This window comes from Dichomitus squalens (genome assembly GCF_000275845.1).
Source record: "Dichomitus squalens LYAD-421 SS1 unplaced genomic scaffold DICSQscaffold_108, whole genome shotgun sequence".
Classification (NCBI taxonomy): Eukaryota; Fungi; Basidiomycota; class Agaricomycetes; order Polyporales; family Polyporaceae; genus Dichomitus; species Dichomitus squalens.
Genome location: NW_006766990.1, coordinates 1,164 through 19,438, shown reverse-complemented (window position 1 = coordinate 19,438; position 18,275 = coordinate 1,164). Strand labels below are relative to the sequence as shown.

Below are 18,275 nucleotides of genomic sequence, written 5' to 3'. Positions count from 1 at the left end.
TTAGACTTCTATCTGTCGGTCTCTATAACTTTGGAGGTAACACCTTCAGCTTCCAGGTCATGAAGGAGGGCGCGCCACATGGGGGATGGCCGACCCTACCTGCGTATGTGTGATATATGAGAATAAGAGACAGACAATCCACATACACTGGAAGAGCATTGCGTGTGCTCTATCATCGTAATCCAGGCATCCGAGGGGTCTTCCCTTTCCTACGGTCATACTACGACCTAAAGCTGTGAATCATCATCATAAGAGCCAATACCACAAGCACCTGCAGTTCGATGGCCCATCTCGGCACGATGATCAATTCGAGATGCACTCAATTATCGAAGTCCATCCGATTCGTGACTGCGGCAGTGTACGGCGTGGGTAAGATCACCTACTGCAGCCACGCAATTCCGGGTTCCAGTGCTGAGCAGGCAAACCCCGATTTCACAAAGAGGGTACCTTGCACAGGACACGATACATGATCATCTAAGGAAGATGATATTGGTAAGCGCAGTGACATAGCGACGAATACGCAGAGACAAAGCTAGAGAACTACGGAGGACAAAAGGAACGCGGCGCCACGATACACTTGGGGTTCGACCAGAGTGCGGACAGTGGGTTGAAGACTAAATGGGAATATAATTGGGGGGGAGGCGTATACTTCTCTCTCATCGCAACTCTTCAACCGGCCATGGTATGCCATCTGCTGTGACATGATTAGAACGTCTCCTCCTCGTCGACCGTGCCTTCTGGCACCTCGAAGCCCTCCTAGGTAGCACGATGGCGTGATGAGCGAACGATGTGGGAAGACATCGGAAAAATTTCACCTCCGTCGAGTATAGAATCTTCTGAACCTCCCGTAGAATCGGATCGTCCCTGTCCTCTGCTTGCAGCGTCTCGAGCTGTTGCTGGACAATGATCTCGATGTCGCGCAACTAGTCCGAGTCGCGTCAGTACCATTTCCCGGAAACACAAGATACAACGAGAACGAGGAAAGGACGGGTGCAGTAGTAGTAGAGGGCGCACGGGTGTTCCCGGGAGGCAGTACTCACCTTCGCGAAGTAGAAGTCACGCTCCTTCTCGAGACCCTCCAGATGCGCGTTCATCTCCCTCAGCTGGGCCTGCAAGTTCTGAAGGGCCTCATTTGGTTGCGTGGAGCCCGCACGGTGACCGGTAACTGGCGTGCGCCCGCCTGCTCGCGCCCCTCCGGCGTGCAGGCCGCCAGCCGTGCGAGACGTTGAGGGAGCGAGAGGGGCGATAGTAGCGGGGGTGTCGGTCGGAACGCCACGTCTCCGCGCAACGGGGTCGTAGCCCTGTCCACCATAGTTGGTGTCCCAAAAGCGCTTGATCCACTGCAAGAACTCGAGGTTGTCCCTAGAAGGTGATAAGGGCATGGGTTGGGCGCGCGTGACTGTAGAAATGAAGGGAGGGACGTACTGCATCTTGCACTTTACCAAACGTTCTACTGGGATAGGCTGTGTTGTGTGAGATAAGGCTAAAGCAGTGTTCGAAACGAAGATATACCCTTTCGATCTTGTGCTTGACGAAGGAATTCTGGAGGATCTTGAAATTGGCGAGAAACTCGTACTCTTGTTTTGCATTCATCTTTACGCGATTCATGGGCATATCGCCTATGCATCAAGGGCCAACGCTGACTCTGTTACCAACCTGCTGCCCGGAGTACTATGTAGAGGGGGGGACAGACCGTAGATCGAGTCTATGACCTGACAGTACGCGCCACCGGTCCCGCATTGTTCAACTTTTTGGTAGTTGATCTGGAGGAGGTCGTTGAGCCAGGCAAGAAGTTCCGTACGAGATTCTCCCATCGTGAAGACGCGTGGAGTGGAGGATACGGGGACTATGAAGTGAGTGGATCGTGGGCGATGGGGATCAAAGCGCGACGGCAGTCTTCGGGACGCGACCGTGACTTGTCTTAGCGTCTTTTACGCCGTCTCCTTGGGCGTCTGCCGCAGCCGCCGCGTCCTTTCTTCCTCCGTTCACCTCCACTTTCCCCGCTGTCACGGCCGTCGACAACATCCTTTGTCAGTGTACAACGCGGTATTATTTCCATCGACTTCGGGGGAACGGATTCACAAGCGGCCAGCGTTGTCACAGCCATACAAGAGCCCGTGAAGCTCGAAAGACTTGGCAGCTCCACCGCGTGCGAGACATTCCTCGACTGCCCTCACCTGCTCGCCTGCACTAACTTCGTGCGTGCGTATTTTCTGGCCCGTTGCTTCCTGAGGGCCCTTCACTGAACATGATGTCGGTGTTGTCGTCCCTAGGGTCCGAGCGCTCGCTTTCTCCGGTCATTTTCCGAAACGGGAACTTGTGGCTCAGGTGAGTACCGAATTCAGCAAATGCTTCTCAAGTGGCAGGGAGGAGTGTGAGCCTGCCTAGATTCTTGGACTTATCCAAGCATCGTATCAAGTGCTCCGTTTATCCCTTGGCGACAAGTTCGCTGATCGCATTGCCTCCGCTCTCCCGGGAGACCAAACGCACGCATAAGACAAACGTTTTTGAAAGCGAAGTAGCTGCTGTTTCCGAGCCTAGTCGGCCAGATACTGGAGCTTCTCGTGGTATCCATTACCGAACAGTATCGAGGGGCCTATACATATAACAGCAGAACACTCAGGCGCGATCGAAGCCTAGACAGCGAGCATAGATGTATGCACCGTATTGTCTGGGGAGAAGTCAGAATAACCTCCAGAGATTCTACCATCGGCGTACAACTGTATCCCCGCGACTTAGCTTACAAGTGCGTCGCAGGCCAGCCCTCTGGAGCGGATACCGAACATTTTCTACAACATTCTACGTCATGGGTCCCATAACGATCCTGATGCCATCCTTGAACTGTTTCTATTCAATTGGTTTCACCGCGATAGAGTTCAAGCAATTCCTTGGACTTGGTTGGCCAACGAAACTATAACGCGTAGAACTTGAACGCTCGTCGCTAGATCGAGATTCTCCGCTTGGGAACGTCGTTACGTGCAGGTTTCATGAGCTTGTTCTAGACCACTTGAGACTGCACATGCCGCTTACCGATGTATTGCATCATCTCAAGTGAGAGAGTCATCTTACAGGTGACCGTTCCACAGGGTCTTGTAGCATCGTTTTGGAAATATCTCTTGTTATCATGCTTCCCACTATCGGTTTACCCTACGGTCCATCTATGCGCTGAGCCTGACACGAATTCATTAGAAATCTACGTCACTGTTCAGCGCCTCATCCTAGAGCTGGACAAGCTGATCTCGTTCACGCGTATTCCCCAGAGGGTGCAGGTAAAATCTCGAACCCGCCCATGATTTCCTGCGAACTAACACACTCCCGTCAGTTAGCCGCAGCCGAACAATGGTCCAATTACCTCCCGAAATTTACAGCGCGATCGCATCCTATCTCGCCACGCGTGACCTACTCACCCTCTCTCGCACGACTAAGGCCCTTCAGCGGGCCGCGGAGCCCCGAATATACGAATGTGTCGTGCTCCGCGACGCCGAGGCCGCACTCGTTGGCTGCCATTCCCTCATGCTCCGCGACGGCCTCCGTGCCCTCCTAGTTAAACGCTTTATTCTCTATCAGGATCCCCGCCGCACCAATGCCCGCACGAGCCTTGGTACGGCGCCCGCACAGTTCTGGCTCACTGTCCAGGTTGCGCTCACAATGACCGTCAACCTCGAATCGCTCATCATCCACGATCCGCTTGTCGCGCACTCGTGGGTGCTTGACCACGAGGATATCAGGTTCCAATTGCGCGAGGCGAACCTCCGCCTCCCCTGGGATGCGCACATGGTTGCGTTCCTTGAGAAGCAGCACAAGCTGCAGGTCCTGAACACGTGCGACTCGAACGAGGACGGCCCGCCCTGCCCGCTGCCCCCCGCCGCGCTCGGTGCACTGGTGACGTACAGCGGCCCAGTGCTCGTCGTCGCAGAGCTGCTTGGTTGTCCCCTTGCGCGGCTCCAGGTGGTCCTGGATGACGACACCGCTCCCATCCTGCCGACCGTAGTAGCGGATCTCACCAAGATCATGAAGGGGCTTCGCAGCTTGAGTGTGATGGGGATGCCGGTCCAACTGCTCATGGAGACGCTCCAGCTGGTCTCGACCGCGGTCTTCGCGCCCAAGCTTCGGTATCTCGGCGTGCTTCCACTGCCATCGTGCGAGGTGAGTTCGTGCTCCCTTCGCTTTTCGGGTTATCCAGATGGCCAGAGGCGCGGCGAGCCGAGTTATTTTCAGCTCTGGCGGGAGGAAGTAGCTAGAGCCTAGGAAGGTTACGCAGAGACAAACGAACGTGCTTCGCTGACGTATGCTCTTTCCCATCCTTTCGCCCTTCGCCATTGTCGCCATTCGCAAACACGAACCCACACAGTGGGACGTCATCCATCGCTGCCTAATGGACCTCCCCGCGCTGGAGGTGATCGAGTTCGACATCTCGCGGTGGGAAGCGCAAGTCCCCGAGTGGATGCTTCGTGCGGTGCTGCTCGACTTCCGCATCTACGCCCCCGCGTTGCAACAGGTCATCTTCTGGATTGGGCAGACCCGCATCAACTGGTACATGACCCATGAGGGCGAGTGGCAGCACGTACGCCATATGGGCCGGGCTCCCGGGAGCGACGTCCTCTGGCGCACCCTCTAACTCTAACGAGCGGACCAACGAGAAAACGGGAGGGGAGGGACGCGATGGTAGGATACGCGCGGATGCGCGGGTGCGCGCAGCCGGAGGGCGCGGCGGAGGGTGCGTCTCGATAACGGAACTTGGGTCGCCCGCATGGACCAATGCGGCTCGAGGCAGGGCATGCGAGTGCTCGAGGCGTGTCGCTGTCGCTCGTCGGAATCACGATCCCGCGCACAGGTGTGTGGTTCGGGTGGCGCGTGCGAGCGCGAGCGAGAAGGCGCCGTGCGCTTTGCGCGTATCTGACTCCGCATCTAGGCATCTGGGACTGACTTTGCGAGAGGGACTGCTGGGCGAGGCAATATCGCTCGGGTGCTCGGAGCCGTGTATTAGACCCAAGATATCAAGATAATCTATAGGCTGTTGGGCCGGACCTGCGCGTGCTTCGCGACTTCTTGCGATGCCGGAGGTACTTTCGCACAGGCTCTGGAACGCGTGGCGGTGAGTGGCTGTTGCTTGTAGCCCATTCGAAAAGAAAAGAAATGCGAGGACGTCGGGAGAATACACGGTCAAGGGGCGCCCGCTGACGTGCGTATACGGATTATCGGGAGGGTCGGGAAAAGGCAGGAGAAAGAAAAGCTCGGAATCCTGACGAGGGCCGCGGAAAGAGGAAGACTTGTCACGGGCGGACGCCGGCGCGGGGACAGTATGGCCATATCCGGGCGAGAAGACAGGGTGTATGTTTGCGCGTCTCGGATGTGAGGCGACTGCGCCGTTCTCTGCCCTGTCTTTATTTGCCAGGCGCATAGTGCGTCGTGCGGCAGTGCGCGTTCGTGGCGCTTTCATATGAACCCGGCCATCTGCACCATCCTTTGTTCGTTTCAAATCCCACAACGCGTCCCAGCCCTCCCAACCAGCCCGTCTCTATGTCTACCTCCACCACATCAACATCCTTCTCCTCGGGCTCCTCTCTTTCCTCCGCCACGTCCTCGTGGTCCCGCTCGCTCCCACACCCTCCTGCGCCCTGCACAATGAACGCTACCGCGAACCCCTCGAGCTCGCGCACGCCTGGGCCACTTCCCGCAACGCCCAGCATCGCGGCGCTGCCGAGCCTGGCGCATTCATTGTCTGCCTTCCCCACGATGACCATGGTCACGAACGACATGGTCCACTACGGCAACCTCGGCAGGACAAAGGGCGCGAGCGAAGCCAAGGTACGCGCACCTCCCCACAGCTCGCTCGGAGTCGCACAACATGCCTGCGCCACAGCCGCGACTCCGAGTCGACGCCACCCGTTCGTCGTACTATTGTTTGCTGATCGGGGCCTCGTATTCTGTCGACAGCTCAACTCGGCGTTGCGCATTACGCAACAAAGACAAATCTCGACCGCCGCGCCCGGGGCACTAGCCATGGTCAGTGGCCACCACGTTTGGGGTGCCTGCTGTGGCGTCCAGTACTCATAGCCGGCCACGTTTCCGCCCTTACAGATGTCCGCAACGTCGTCGCCCGCCTCGCGTACATTAACCCTCGCGCGTTATCCGACGTCAGAGGACGAGGACGCTGTCCTCCTACTCGTTCCGAAGCGGTCGAAGGTATGTTCACGCCCATGCGCCATATCCCTGTATCCCTGCGGGGCCCAGCAGAGCAGGCGCTGACAGTGTCTATTTACCTATCTTTGCGCAGGCAAAGCGTTCATCATGACAAGCTGACCGCTGAGTACGGCCAATTCGGGGCTTTGGCAGGCCGAGGCCTGCGATAGGCCACAATCCCCTCGACGCCAGCCCTTAGGCCAACTCTATCTTGACACGACGCTCGATACCCATTCCCGGCGTTGTGGCGCGACAGTACGGCGTATCGTCCTATCTCCCCGCCACTCATGCTCCCTTTCGCTTCGGATTTCGAAATGGTTCCCTTGTATTTTTTTCGTCATATATTCGGGTCCCGCATGATTTCGTCATGGCCGTAGTCGTTTGCTCTCGGTGAGGTAGTTCAATGTGAGATATGATCGTCGATATTCTTATGACAGCACCCTCCTACTGTATACCACTAATAATAGCTAGTCAAGCACACAGGGTATCGATAGCAGAAGCAGATGTAGCACCACTTGTAACGTTACTTCATGATTGTTCGTAGCTCGGAACAGCAATCGAAACACGAGGAAAGAGACACAGAAAGAAGCCAGAGTCCGAGCGGAGAAGAGCGTGCAAAACGTCCATGCAACAGCGTGCCAGTCCTGACGACTGACAGACGTCAGTGGGAAGCGTACCTGTCTGTACCTGCGTGCATCGAGCCCCTTATTCGCCGGCGAAGAGACGGATAAGCATGTACGTTGTCGAACCGATGAACCGAATGACTAGAAGGCGACGTCAGCATTACCGCACTGCATAGTTCGAAGCCAGAAGCGAAGAAGCGAGCTACGTACGCGCGAGACCGGCGACGGAGAAGAGGATGAACGCCATGTAGCCGTTGACAGTGTTGTGCGCGCCTTTGTCGGACGCTTTGCCTGTTGCGGTGCTGCGATGTCGATGTCGGGATTAGCCGAGCGAGATCATGTCCGGGGTAACGGATGTAACACATACACAATGATCGCTGCGAGTAGAGCCTGTAACATGATCGTCTTGGGTCAATCATTGAAACCGGATATAGAGGGACGCGTACTCACGTTGGAGAGCGTCCACCAGAGGAGCACCTTGTTGTGTGCCAGCAGCGGTCAGTACCGGGATCACCTCACCTAGAGCACAGATAACACCTGAAACTCACACTAGGTGAGAAGTGCATAGCAATTAGTCACCTCGTGCACGACCACATCGGGCATATGCGGAACGAGCACGTACTTCGTCCTGAAACTCTTGTAGTAGTCTTCCTGCTGCGTCTGCGGATCGGGCTTGGACTCCTGCTTGGGCGGCTTAGTGGACAGCATATGGATCGCGTCCTCATACGCCGCATTGATGTCCGTCTCCGCGGTAGGCACTACAACCTCGACTTCGTTCTTGTTCCCGGCGGTCTTGACGACGCCCAGGTCAGTTGATATCTTGTTGTCTCCCTTCGTACCCCACGAGACGTCGCTGCGGAATGCGGGGTACAGCGAGGATTAGGTGAGCATACTTCCGAACCCCACGGCACAATTAAGATTAATTAAGTGCACGCACTGAACGTTCGCGAACTGTTACAGACGGGGATCAGCGTGACTCAGCATGATTCATCCGGGAGCAATAAACGCACAGCGTAGACGTTGAGGACCGAGATGTATGAAGGCGCCATGAGCAGATACTGAACGAACGACGTGATCATGTGCCATGGCTCGAACTATCAACACGTATCAGGGCCACACAGCGGTGATTAGTGCGGAGTATGACACGTACGAAAATGAGAGAAGCCAGAATATATAGACCGAGTGTCGCAAGCAGCGAGATGACGATGTTGCGGAAGATCGAATTTGTGAAGAGCGAATTTGGCGTTAGGGGTCCGTTGGTCTTGACGACGTTCTCAATGCCCTTGAACGCCAGGAAGAACGCAGCAACCTGCGCGTTTCAATGTCACGTGTGACGTTCTGGTGTAGCTGCAGCAGCGCCGAATGATGGGGCCTTACCGTCATGTATACCGTAATCAACGCGAACCCGATGAATGCCGTCGTGAAGAACCACTTCGCGCCCTGAGGCCGGTTCCCGAGCGCAAGAATGAAGCACATGATGAGCAGGCCAAGGTAAAAGTAGTTCAATATGAGGTTCGCGATGTGGACGCCCTTGAGGTTAAACGACGGGTCCTCCAACGACTCGCTCAGGATTGTGAACGAGATGTAGTAATTGCCCTATTTCCGCTTGTCAGCCGTGCACACCACAGACACAGACGACCGGACATGAAGCTCACTAGGGCAAACCATGAGAAGAACAGGTTGAAGGTCTGGTAGAGCAGCTCAACATGGATCCAGAATTTTCTCATGAACGAATGCGAAGACCGGTAAATGTAATGGAACTTCACGGTACTGTGGATTGCCGCGAAGAACGAACCGTTCAGCCAGCGACGTCGCTGACTAATGAGTTCCGGAACCTACACCACCCGTCGATCAGCGGTCCGAAGAAAGGCACAAGTGGGCAGGACCGTAACTGACCTGATCAGGCACGTCCGTGACGGCATACGCAGACTTGACGTAGTGCAGGATCCAGCTCTGGTTGCGCTTCGACACGAGCTCCCAGCACAAAATACGATCCTCGGCAAGGTACATGTTCGCAGTGAAGATATCCGCGCCAGCTCCGTGCATCTTCTCGCCCAAGAAGTACTTCTGGAGCGGGCCTTCCCCAGTGGAATCGTTCTGCAGCGCAAAGTACCTATACGCGCTGAACGCGCCAGGCAGGACGGTTATGTACCCAAAGACGGACTCGAGCGGCTTGTCGAGAATGTTCGACATCTTGTACTCGAAGTTCTGCGCGGCGACAAGGGGGTTGATCAGGTTCTGCCCATACTTGCCCTTGAGTGCGACGATCTCGCCGCACGCGCCACCGACGTTTGAGTTGATGTCGAACGCCTTCCACAGGTGATAGATGGACGTCGGACCGGGCATGGTCCCCACATCGAGCAGGACGCAGACGTTGGGCTGGAGGATCGGGCCGAAAGCGTTGAAGAACCATCGATGCGAGTTGATCTTCTTCTGGTTCATCTCCTTCAGGCAAAAGATGATCTGCACCGGGACGATCCCGCGCTCCGCGCCTTCGAGCTTCATCGACGGCGTCACCGAGACTGTCCCGAATTGTCAGCGCGACCATGCCCGAATTAGAGGAAGCAGGCGGACGGAACATACTCTGCGTCGTGTACTCGTATATGTGCGCGGTCACGGGCTTGCCGTTCACGATGTTCTGCCGGAGCATGAGCGCACGTGCCGGCGCGGAAGTGACTTACTCCTGGACCACGCACCTTTGCCACACCATCCTGGTACGCACCCATAGCGGCAATAACACTCAGCGTGCGCGAGTTGATCTTCTGCCGGCCATCTGACACGATGCACACCACGACCTTCTTCCAACCCTCCTTCCCCCACGTTTTACTCCTATCCCGCTTGCACAGGTGCGCAATGTTCTTCATGACACCGTGCATCGTCCTGCAAAACAGCTCCTCATCCTCGTTGTACATCGTCATGACGATAAACAGCTCCGTCTTCCGCGGGGGATCATAGTGCACCTGCCTCAGCGTGAACCCCGAGTCCTTGAAGTCGTTCGGGTCGCACGTCGCAGCCGAGTAGCGCATGTGCGTGAACTCGCGCTCGTTGCGCAGCGCGCACATGCCCAGCAATTTCGTCGGCACGGCCGAGTCGAGCACGAAGTTCCCGTGGAAGAGCTCGACCTTCTTGATCGTCTTGTACCGCCGCGGCACGCGCTGCGGGATGCGCCCGTATCGGATATTGCTCTCTGACCGGTCATCGCCCTCCACGGGGTCGTACTCGCCTGGCATGGGCATCGAGCCGCCTGTGGGACCGTCGCGACGCAGCAAGGGGATGTCGCCCGTGTCTCCAAGATCATCAACTGCACCATCGTCATGTAATTGGAACCCTGTGGACGGCTCGTATGGAGACGGTTGAGGTGCAATTGGGTCACCGAGAAGATTATGGTTGAAGTTATTCGAGTAGTCGAGCGGAGGAGAGCCAGGGTGCACTGGAGGTGGAGAATGTGGATGGGAGAACGTGGACTGATACGGGTCCTGGTACTGTTGTTGGGGAGGTATGAAGCCTCCTGGCTGGCCTGCGTATGGATCCGCATGGATGGGCTGGAAGGATTGATGCTCCTGCTCGTAATTGGGGCTTGGAGTATGATGATAAGAATTGGGGTCAGGATAGCTGAGGTACGGTGAGTATCCATCATTGTAATGGCCCCGCTGGGCCTCGTCCGCCTGTAGGGAAAGACGCTAGGTCAGTCTCTCCTAACGCAGTAGCCATGTGTTTTGGAATGTGATGCGCGTGCATGACATGAGGCAAGGCGAACTGGCACTAGTCATCAGAGACGGTCGAAGGTGATCTCAATACTGCGCCAGTCATGCCAAGCATGATTATGAGGCAGCAAAGAGGACGAGCCGCACAATATGCTGTCGTGGTCACAATCTCGCCACAGGCATCTTCGAAATTCACCACAAGCTCGGACCGAGGTGGTCGGAATGATGGCAGTCCCTCGATATGCGTTCTCTTTGACCACAGAGGAGGAGCAGGTCATCTAGAAGAGATGGTCTTCTTCTCGTCTGCCATGCTGTTGCAAGTGTGGACTCGAGCAGCAATGCGCTTATATGGATTTGCCCAAATGATCGACACGCGCCCTCGCTTATATCACTCCAAAACGCGTCGCCCGAGAGCGGTACGAAACGGCAAAAGTCTAAGACGGCGACTCACCTCTGGTGGAAAGTGCGACATAGCGGGTCAGCAGCGAGAACGTATCTTCGGCGTCCTTTGCGTTCGAGAGGGAAGAGGATACAAGAAAAGTCACTGCGGAGGGTGAGGATGCTGTGCTGAGAGGGCTTGGCGCAGTAACAGGCAGACACTGCCCACCGCCGCAACCTCGCCGCAATGCACCGCAAGACTCACCACAATGCTCCGTCCGTCCACCTTGTCTTCCTAAGCCTTATCACAATAACGTCCTCCTATCCGTCGGCGATGCTCAAGGTCAACACGTTGAATTCGCAAAGCGCTTCCCGAGAGGTGGACCAGCGTCTGAGTGGAACTGAGGACCGAGGGTGCGAAAACCGTCACTTCCAGTTAGCAGAGAAACTAAGCCGATGAACGAGCTCAAAGAGATCTTCGAGGCGTTGCAGAAGGGTCGTCGCAGGTCGTTGCTGTCGTCGTCGTTGTGGCGGAAAGAGCGCCGTCGGAGATGATCCTGCTCGATGACGCCCGTGTCAGGCGGTACCGCAGACGCCCAGGCACTGCTGCTCAGATCTTTCGCGCACCAAGCCCGAGCAGCCTGGAAATGAGCAACGTTCCCACCAAGGCTACATACATACACATTTCCCATTCAGCTTTTGCTCCTAGTCGGCTCCCGGTGCTGACAAGCATTGATTGACGTGTGTTTCGATGTATGGCATCAGCGTAGTTGCATCGAGCCGGCAGGGTAGGTAGTATACATATATAGAGACCGCACGAATACGTAGACTCGAACGTAAGATAAGTACATGCACACAAAGAGTCACATGAGGAGATACAAGACCTCAAGACAAGCATTAGATGAGCAAAAGCCACGCGAGTAACCTCTCAAGCGGCCCTTGTGGTTCATCGTCCGCCGGGTTGTGTGGGGGCAGGTCGCCTCGGTAGAACGACATCTTCTCCAGCGGTATCATCTCCGTCTGCTTGATCAGCTTGTAACCATACGTCAATAGCAAGAAGAAGGGCTATTGACATCGTTAACCCCAGTCAGGTCGACGTAGATTCCGTACGAGATAGGACGCACCAGAGGGATGTACGCGGAGAGGAACTGTGACACCGCATTGGAGTCTGGGGACTTTTGTCCCAGGGCGTTCGCGATCCTCCAGTTGTTATGCACGAAGACCGCCCTAGATGTCCAACATATGCGTCAGCCTGAGCTAACGTTGGGCATGTACCGGAGATTGCGGCTCACCATCCATTCGTAAAGAGCACGACCATGCACAGGATGAGCGCGTACCAAGCCAGCTGACCCGCACCTACCCGTCAGCACACGATCCTCTCGAGTCAACATCACTCAATACACGTACGTATGGCTGTCCCCAGTTCCTGTTCTCTTTGATCTTCGCAATCTGCGCCATGGCTTCCCTCCCTTCCTCCGACTCGTCCTTTTCCCACTTCTTCTCATGAAACACCGTCCCTTGGTGCCACCTGATGTACGTGAACAGCATTCCCGCCCACGATTGCAGCGATGCGACGCTTGCGACGTTCACCAGCCAGTTGAAGACGGTGTTCGCGCTGCCCGCCCCATAGCTGAGGAACGTGAGGAGACCGACGGACGCGGAGACGAGCACGCTCGCGAGCGGCATGACGTAGGTGGGTTGAGAGGAGGGGAGGACCTGTTCGCCTGCTATCTCTTGGTCGGTCAATGCATGCTCGACGTGCACATCGTGGATGCCGTCTATGCTCGCGAGAAGTCAGCATATGCGATGAAACATCGAAGGTACCGAGCTTACTATCATCGCTGTCATCATCCGACCCCCCTTCCAAGTCGCTCAGCTCACTGTCGCTTTGGGGCACGGCTCGTGCCCGAGGGTACCTGAACAGGTGTGCGAGGAAGGTGGGTGCGTGTCCGCGGCGGGCCAGGAAGAACAGGAACCGGCTGCTGATGTAAATGTCCGACGCAGCCGCAGACCAGGCCGAGAGCAGGATTGCTGCGTTGATCATGTCCGGGAGCTGCAGGGAGAGGCGTGGTGGCGAATGCGCAGAATCAAAGCATGATGCGGGATTAGGGAAAAGTAGGGGCGAGGAAGGAGAGGAAGGACGTACCACAGTCCATCCCGCGCGTGAGAAAGCGATGACGAATGGAGAAGATCGACCTGTCTTGTCGCCTTCGTCGCCGAGGCCGAGGTTGGGGTCGCTCGCTGGGACTAAAAGACCGGAGACCAACACTCCGCCGACGTAGAATAACGTGCTGGTGGCACATGAACACCGGTGATCAGTACATGGTCATCATACCGCGAGATAGAGAATGACATGGACGCACATCCTGATCCAAACCTTGCGCAGAGCGCGTGGGACGTTCTGGCGCACGATCGGCATTCAGAGCATACCACGAGCATCATACGAGGAACGTACCCGTGTCGCATCGACGACTTCTCCGGCAGCCTGAGGGTGCTTGTCAATAGATAAAAGGAAGAAAAGTAGTGACGGTGACAAACAATTCCTGGCACCTCGGAACCGAAGAATGAGAAGGACGCCTGCATGATGACCGCCCAGAATCCTAGGAACTGGCCTTTAGGACCTCCAATCCCCAGGTACTTGTCTGTGAAGGGCTGTTCCTTCCAATTTCTGAACCCAATGACCCTATTCGAGGAGGCGGATGACTACGCGCTCAGAATGAGCTCAGCGTCTGTCAGCTTACCCCTGTTTAGATGCTCCGAGGTCGATGAGCAACCCGAGTATGACTAGGTAAGATAGATGAGCACATGCTGCTTTCATAATGTGGAAGGTACTCACTAACGCAGACAATGGTGAGGACCTTCAGACAAGACAGCGTATACTCCATTTGGCCATAGACTCGAGAAGGGAAACAATTGATCGTTGTTGCAATGACAAGCTGAGAAGGACTCAGTATATTAGCAATCAAATCATATATTGCAACAGCTCTGCTCACGAAGGCTGCGGATACCGCCGCAACGCTGTCCCAGAGTTAGCATCTGGACTAAACTATGAAACGTTACCCTCTCGTACCTGCTTTTGGCAATGTCATCTTTCCAATATCCAATGACAACTGCAGCAGCAGTAATCTCTGTGGCTAATCCAGGGTCAGATCTGGTGGTGCCCACGAGTCCTAGGCAGTGCTTACGCAGAGTGACGCTCCAGTTGTACTACACCCAATTCGTCAACACGGACAAATGTGAAGACACAGACGACGTGACCCACCCATGCTGCCCACCCCAGCGAGAAACCGAGTGCAGGATCTACATACAGATCGGCTAGGCCGACTACACCACCGACGTTTGGCCTAGATGCACACTTGTCAGTACAAACTCATGAGAATTCACAATCAGCTCGCTTACAGAAAAGCGATCATCTCCCCGACGGACACGCACAGGCAGTACACGACTGTGCCGACTATGGAATATCCGAGAATAGCCCCGACAGGACCTCCGTTCCGTATTGCATCCTGAGGAACGAGTGATTAGCTGCGGACAGTTGGCAAGATCGTTGTCTGTCTTGCTCACAGCGGATCCTACGAAGAGTCCAGTTCCGATGACGCCCCCTATAGCAAGAAGAGCACTCGGTTCAGTATGCGTCGAGTGCTCTCTTTCCTCGGGCCGAGGCTTACCAATAGAAATCATGCCGACTGCGTGTCAGAGCGCGTCAGTCTCCATGCTCGCTCGAACACCATCATAGGTTGCCTACTGTGTTTCCGCGAGAGTTGAGGAGGCAAATCTGCCTTGATACGCTCCCATCTCTGCTGGAACTGCTGAATACGTTCGCGCTGTTGCTGAAGTCGCAGACGTGGGCCCGTAGCCGGAGCTTGTATGTGGACTCTGCGCGCTTGAAGCTCGCCGGGCTTCGCCTTGTGTCGTTCGCGCAAGTCACTTGGGTTCATCGTCACGGGGGTGGTGCCAGTGTTGAAGATAGATGCAGGGACATCGCGGGATAGGTGAGGAGCGGAGGTGTGTGTGTGTATGGAAGACATGCGCCTAGTGGTCGCCCTGAGGCGTCAGTCTTGAGATGTGAAGCTGGCCTTTCTTCCTAGGTCAGCGTGCAAGAGTAAGCGGCGATACCATATGTTGAGGGAGTCATCGTAGTCGAGATAAGGGCAGCACGCCAGCCACTGCATATTCGAAGGCGATGCGCATCTCGTCCCTAGAGGGCAACTCACCGGTGGCTGCGGGTATTGGACATATGTATATATGTCGGGTGCGGAGAGCTTGAAGAGTCCGAGGCCGAGTACATAGACATAGCCGTGATGCGAAGGCGTTTCATTTAGCCGAGGAAGGACACATTGTTGGATGTGGTTGACAGCCACCTGATACGCGCCCGTAGCACCCCACAGCGCTTACTGGTCGTAATGCTTCCGACGTACGTGCTCTGCGTCCACGGCGTCTCATTCCGTTATCTGTGTCAAGTTGGGGCAATGCTCGGAAGGCTCAAGTTGCTGCGTGCAGCTGGTTGGGTGCGCTATCTGTGGTTGCAATCAAGTAGCTGAGTGCCTATCACAGCCAACCGCATCGCCAGAACGAATGTCAGGCCTTATCTCTACTTATGTTCTTTTGGTCTGCTCGGTAGCTCGCTCGGATCTCGACACTCGTGGCAAACAAGCCACATTCCCTCGGACGCGGTGCAGCGGTGGTCCTGACTCCTAGGCACCGGTTGTGCTTTCCCAGCTGCGATCATGACCGATTCAGGCGACTACTAGCCTTGTCGGTCGACTGTTTTATACCATCATCCATCCTGCATTGGCGGGTCCCTTCCTCTCCTTCTATCCCTCCAAGCCTCTCATGTTGTAGCCCACGTCAATTCTTATCCCAGCCACCCAGTCGATGCATTGGTGGTGTAACATCTCGTCGGATATTTTGCAGAACGCGACTCTCGCCGCCGTCACCTGCTCACAAGAACCTAACATCAACTCGCAGTGTATAGCACTATGCCCAAATGCCGACTTTACTGGAGTGGGAGTGCGCACAGCGTTCTATGTACAAAGTCTCATGAACAGTAAGTTCCTACTCGTTCTCCTGGCGTGGCGAATTTTGAAGGCGAGGTCCAATTGCGGCTGTGGCAAGACGTCTTTTCGTGGCCACATAGGATATGCACGACGCTCGTGGGGTGGTGTTCCAAGCCTCGTCCGCTCCGTTTGGTCCGCTTACTATCACCTCTCTCTATCATAGCTCTACTCGTGGTATTCTCCCGAAGGGACTCTGTACCCACGACATGGGCGGCAACACTCCTCACCGGCGCACTTGTGATCGCGGCCATGGTTCAAAAGCACAATCAGAGCATCACGCTGCATCATGCTATCCTTGTGTTGAAGTGAGTCCTGTTGTTCATTGGTCGTCTGTCATTCAGGGGGCTTCGTGCAACCCTGGGAGGCGAGTGGGCATACGAAGCCCTCAGAAACATCGATGTGGATTACAGTCGAGTCTCGCATCGTACGGATACGTGTTGCAGCGAACGGTGATGAGAACTAGCGGGTGACGCTCCTCGCTTCCGCTCAGATCGCGAGGAACCCACGTAATCCCGTTCGACAGATATCTGACTCGCTGTCCTTCGTTTCATGATCCCCATAGTTCGGAGTATACTGATACGCTGACACGCCACTCTCCGCAGCTTCGCGACACTCTCGTGCATCAGCTCCCTCGCTGTCGCGCCCACGCTCTCCATCTGGCGTCTCACCCCGCGCGAATACTACGCCAAGCGCCTCGCACGGGACATGCTCGACGGTCACCATGACGACGCCGAAGAAGACCGCTTGATTGGGGAGGCGGCGGAAGTGATCACCGGCCGGCGCGAGCGCAAGATCGCTCGCGCACAGAACAGACAGCGGATTGTCCTCGCCCTCGCGCTCCTCACCCAGGTCGTCCTCCAGTGGGCGTGGGGCATCGTCCTGTTCGTCTCGCCCGTGTACTCACAGACGAACTGCTCTGGGGAGACGGCGCTGATCTTCTTCCTGTGGAGGTTCACGGCGCGGGAGATCAACGATAACATGGTCGTTTGGGTCCTGTGGTTGCTGTTCTCGCTCGGCATCACGTTGGCGATGACTGTCATTCTCGCGCTGTCGAGTCCGGTACGCGCGAGATCGGGTACACAGCACGCATCGCCTGCGTCGAGTTTGGGGGCCACGTCGCTTTCGACGTTGTCGACGCCACGACCGCCGGTGTACCGCCAGGTGTTTGAGTCTGCAGCTGGAATGGTGCCGTCGTGGAAGGATAGGTCCGGCCAGCTGATATTCTGGTATAACGTCGTGTGTGTCTTCCTATGGTCCATCTACATCATCTGTGAGTACCTGCCCGTCTCTTCCTTCAAAGCGAAGGCTCATACAACACGTCTACTAGCGTCAGAGATTCAAATACAGGCCAACTGCATCTTCACCGGCGAGAACAGCATCACAAGCTTCGGTCAGGTAGGCAGGACCTTGACCGCGATTGTGGGCTCCCCCGCTGACTCCCTCCCCACGGCAGATCACAGCCCTCCTGCTGTCACTCGCGCCTGTCTGGAGCCTAACAGTGGCCGTATACCGCTGGCCTCAGAAGCAACGCAGGCTTCAGCGCCGCCGTCGCCACGCGATGCTCTCTTCCGTCCAATCCCAGGCCTCCAACCAGTCCGTGGTCGATATCATTGTGTCTAATCCCGACTACGATCGTGGTCGCCCACAACGTGGGTCTGACATCGCCGACGGGAGCAAAGGCCACACGACCGTCGAGATCATGGAGACGGCGACGACTGCGCTCCCCACTAGGGAACGCGCGAGGCCAACGGGGATGTTGCAATCTGCTCTTCGCGGGGGCCGCGAACGGAGTCGCTCTCAGGAGCCGAACGCCGGGGCGCGGCCACGCTCCCAGGGACCTGGAATGAGGGCGCGTACCGGGCACACGAATATGCCGACTGGGTCGTTGATGAGCTTTCCGCTTCCGACGAACACGGAGGAGGAGTGGACCGAGCTGGCTACGTTCCCGAGGTAGCAGATGTGGTCGTTTTCCCCTGTATTTCCCTTCGCTCTGGCCTCGCTACACTTCGCGCGTTGCGTCGTGGTGTCTTGTTAGTGTAATGTATGTAATATTAGGTTGTTGTAGACTATATGTAGTCCCTCTCCTTATTTGTAAGCCCGCACAGTTTCCTGAGCTATCATTATATCGTAGTTACGTAGCCCGATCGTTTCCTCAACCTCGACTGACACATTACCGCGCTACAGAGGACCGACGGCATGCATCAATCCCAGTACCTTCTCTACCTACAAGACATCAAACTAGGGTTGAATCATGCCAATTCCCCTATGTCTACAAAACATGTGAAAGCAAGGGTCCAACTATTCGCGGGAACGAGAAGGCCCACCCGATG

General features: G+C 56.0%; 5 protein-coding genes across 5 annotated transcripts; 2 read left to right on the top strand and 3 right to left on the bottom strand.

Annotated features, from left to right (window-relative positions):
• Positions 1-161: 161 nt before the first annotated feature.
• On the bottom strand, positions 162-1,868 carry DICSQDRAFT_158225 (microtubule binding protein). Its single transcript, XM_007371477.1, has 6 exons — positions 1,694-1,868; positions 1,513-1,619; positions 1,426-1,463; positions 1,041-1,362; positions 816-923; positions 162-756 (listed from the first exon to the last, which is right to left on the bottom strand). The coding sequence occupies exons 1-6, from the start codon at positions 1,812-1,814 to the stop codon at positions 706-708; spliced, it is 747 nt and encodes a 248-aa protein (XP_007371539.1). The 5' UTR covers positions 1,815-1,868; the 3' UTR covers positions 162-705.
• Positions 1,869-3,339: 1,471 nt separating this feature from the next.
• DICSQDRAFT_175590 (uncharacterized protein) lies at positions 3,340-4,618 on the top strand (the record flags this gene model as incomplete). Its single annotated transcript, XM_007371476.1, has 2 exons — positions 3,340-4,146; positions 4,352-4,618. The coding sequence occupies 2 exons, from the start codon at positions 3,340-3,342 to the stop codon at positions 4,616-4,618; spliced, it is 1,074 nt and encodes a 357-aa protein (XP_007371538.1).
• A 1,029-nt stretch (positions 4,619-5,647) lies between these two features.
• On the bottom strand, positions 5,648-11,396 carry DICSQDRAFT_184227 (glycosyltransferase family 2 protein). Its single transcript, XM_007371475.1, has 18 exons — positions 11,154-11,396; positions 10,962-11,054; positions 9,503-10,471; positions 9,390-9,444; positions 8,703-9,328; positions 8,462-8,641; positions 8,184-8,402; positions 7,957-8,115; positions 7,817-7,900; positions 7,744-7,757; positions 7,429-7,659; positions 7,257-7,284; positions 7,174-7,196; positions 7,017-7,108; positions 6,278-6,947; positions 6,082-6,186; positions 5,938-6,006; positions 5,648-5,808 (listed from the first exon to the last, which is right to left on the bottom strand). The coding sequence occupies exons 2-15, from the start codon at positions 10,980-10,982 to the stop codon at positions 6,889-6,891; spliced, it is 2,760 nt and encodes a 919-aa protein (XP_007371537.1). The 5' UTR covers positions 10,983-11,054; positions 11,154-11,396; the 3' UTR covers positions 5,648-5,808; positions 5,938-6,006; positions 6,082-6,186; positions 6,278-6,888.
• Positions 11,397-11,785: 389 nt separating this feature from the next.
• Positions 11,786-14,569, bottom strand: DICSQDRAFT_150825 (amino acid transporter; the record flags this gene model as incomplete). The annotated part of the gene is made up of 18 exons (XM_007371474.1): positions 11,786-11,953; positions 12,013-12,115; positions 12,181-12,233; positions 12,296-12,612; positions 12,722-12,748; positions 12,770-12,941; positions 13,035-13,179; positions 13,252-13,289; positions 13,344-13,373; positions 13,427-13,571; positions 13,630-13,672; positions 13,725-13,824; positions 13,949-14,022; positions 14,074-14,095; positions 14,151-14,232; positions 14,288-14,394; positions 14,453-14,490; positions 14,557-14,569. The coding sequence occupies 18 exons, from the start codon at positions 14,567-14,569 to the stop codon at positions 11,786-11,788; spliced, it is 1,677 nt and encodes a 558-aa protein (XP_007371536.1).
• A 1,194-nt stretch (positions 14,570-15,763) lies between these two features.
• On the top strand, positions 15,764-17,899 carry DICSQDRAFT_73066 (uncharacterized protein; the record flags this gene model as incomplete). The annotated part of the gene is made up of 5 exons (XM_007371473.1): positions 15,764-15,935; positions 16,109-16,250; positions 16,548-17,215; positions 17,273-17,340; positions 17,399-17,899. 5 exons carry the CDS (start codon positions 15,764-15,766, stop codon positions 17,897-17,899), a joined length of 1,551 nt encoding a protein of 516 aa, XP_007371535.1.
• Between the last annotated feature and the right edge of the window lie 376 nt (positions 17,900-18,275).